Consider the following 217-nt stretch of genomic DNA (forward strand, 5'->3'; position numbering starts at 1 on the left):
TCCGCAGCGGGCTCTGCGTCCCCATGTCGTCCACGAAGGAGACCTTGGGCTTCCAGAAGGAGAACGAGAAGTACTCTCTGGGCAGGACAGTTGTGCCGGCGGGGCTCGGGGTGGAGCTGGGAAGCCTTCCTCCCCAGGAATCCTCACTCCCCCATTTGCTGGCGCTGGCGGAAATGTGCTGGGACACTGGGGGCTGGTCCTGGCTCTTCTCGCTGGT

General features: G+C 64.1%; 1 protein-coding gene across 1 annotated transcript in view; it reads right to left on the reverse strand.

The window, feature by feature from the left end:
* Positions 1-4: 4 nt before the first annotated feature.
* Positions 5-217, reverse strand: part of MISP (mitotic spindle positioning) — a gene marked incomplete at both ends in the record, with an annotated part of 1,651 nt that continues 1,438 nt past the window's right edge. Inside the window, 1 exon segment of the mRNA XM_009876714.1 lies at positions 5-212. Coding sequence (XP_009875016.1) covers positions 5-212 — 208 coding nt within the window.

This window comes from Apaloderma vittatum, unplaced genomic scaffold (genome assembly GCF_000703405.1).
Source record: "Apaloderma vittatum isolate BGI_N311 unplaced genomic scaffold, ASM70340v1 scaffold41190, whole genome shotgun sequence".
NCBI lineage: Eukaryota > Metazoa > Chordata > Aves > Trogoniformes > Trogonidae > Apaloderma > Apaloderma vittatum.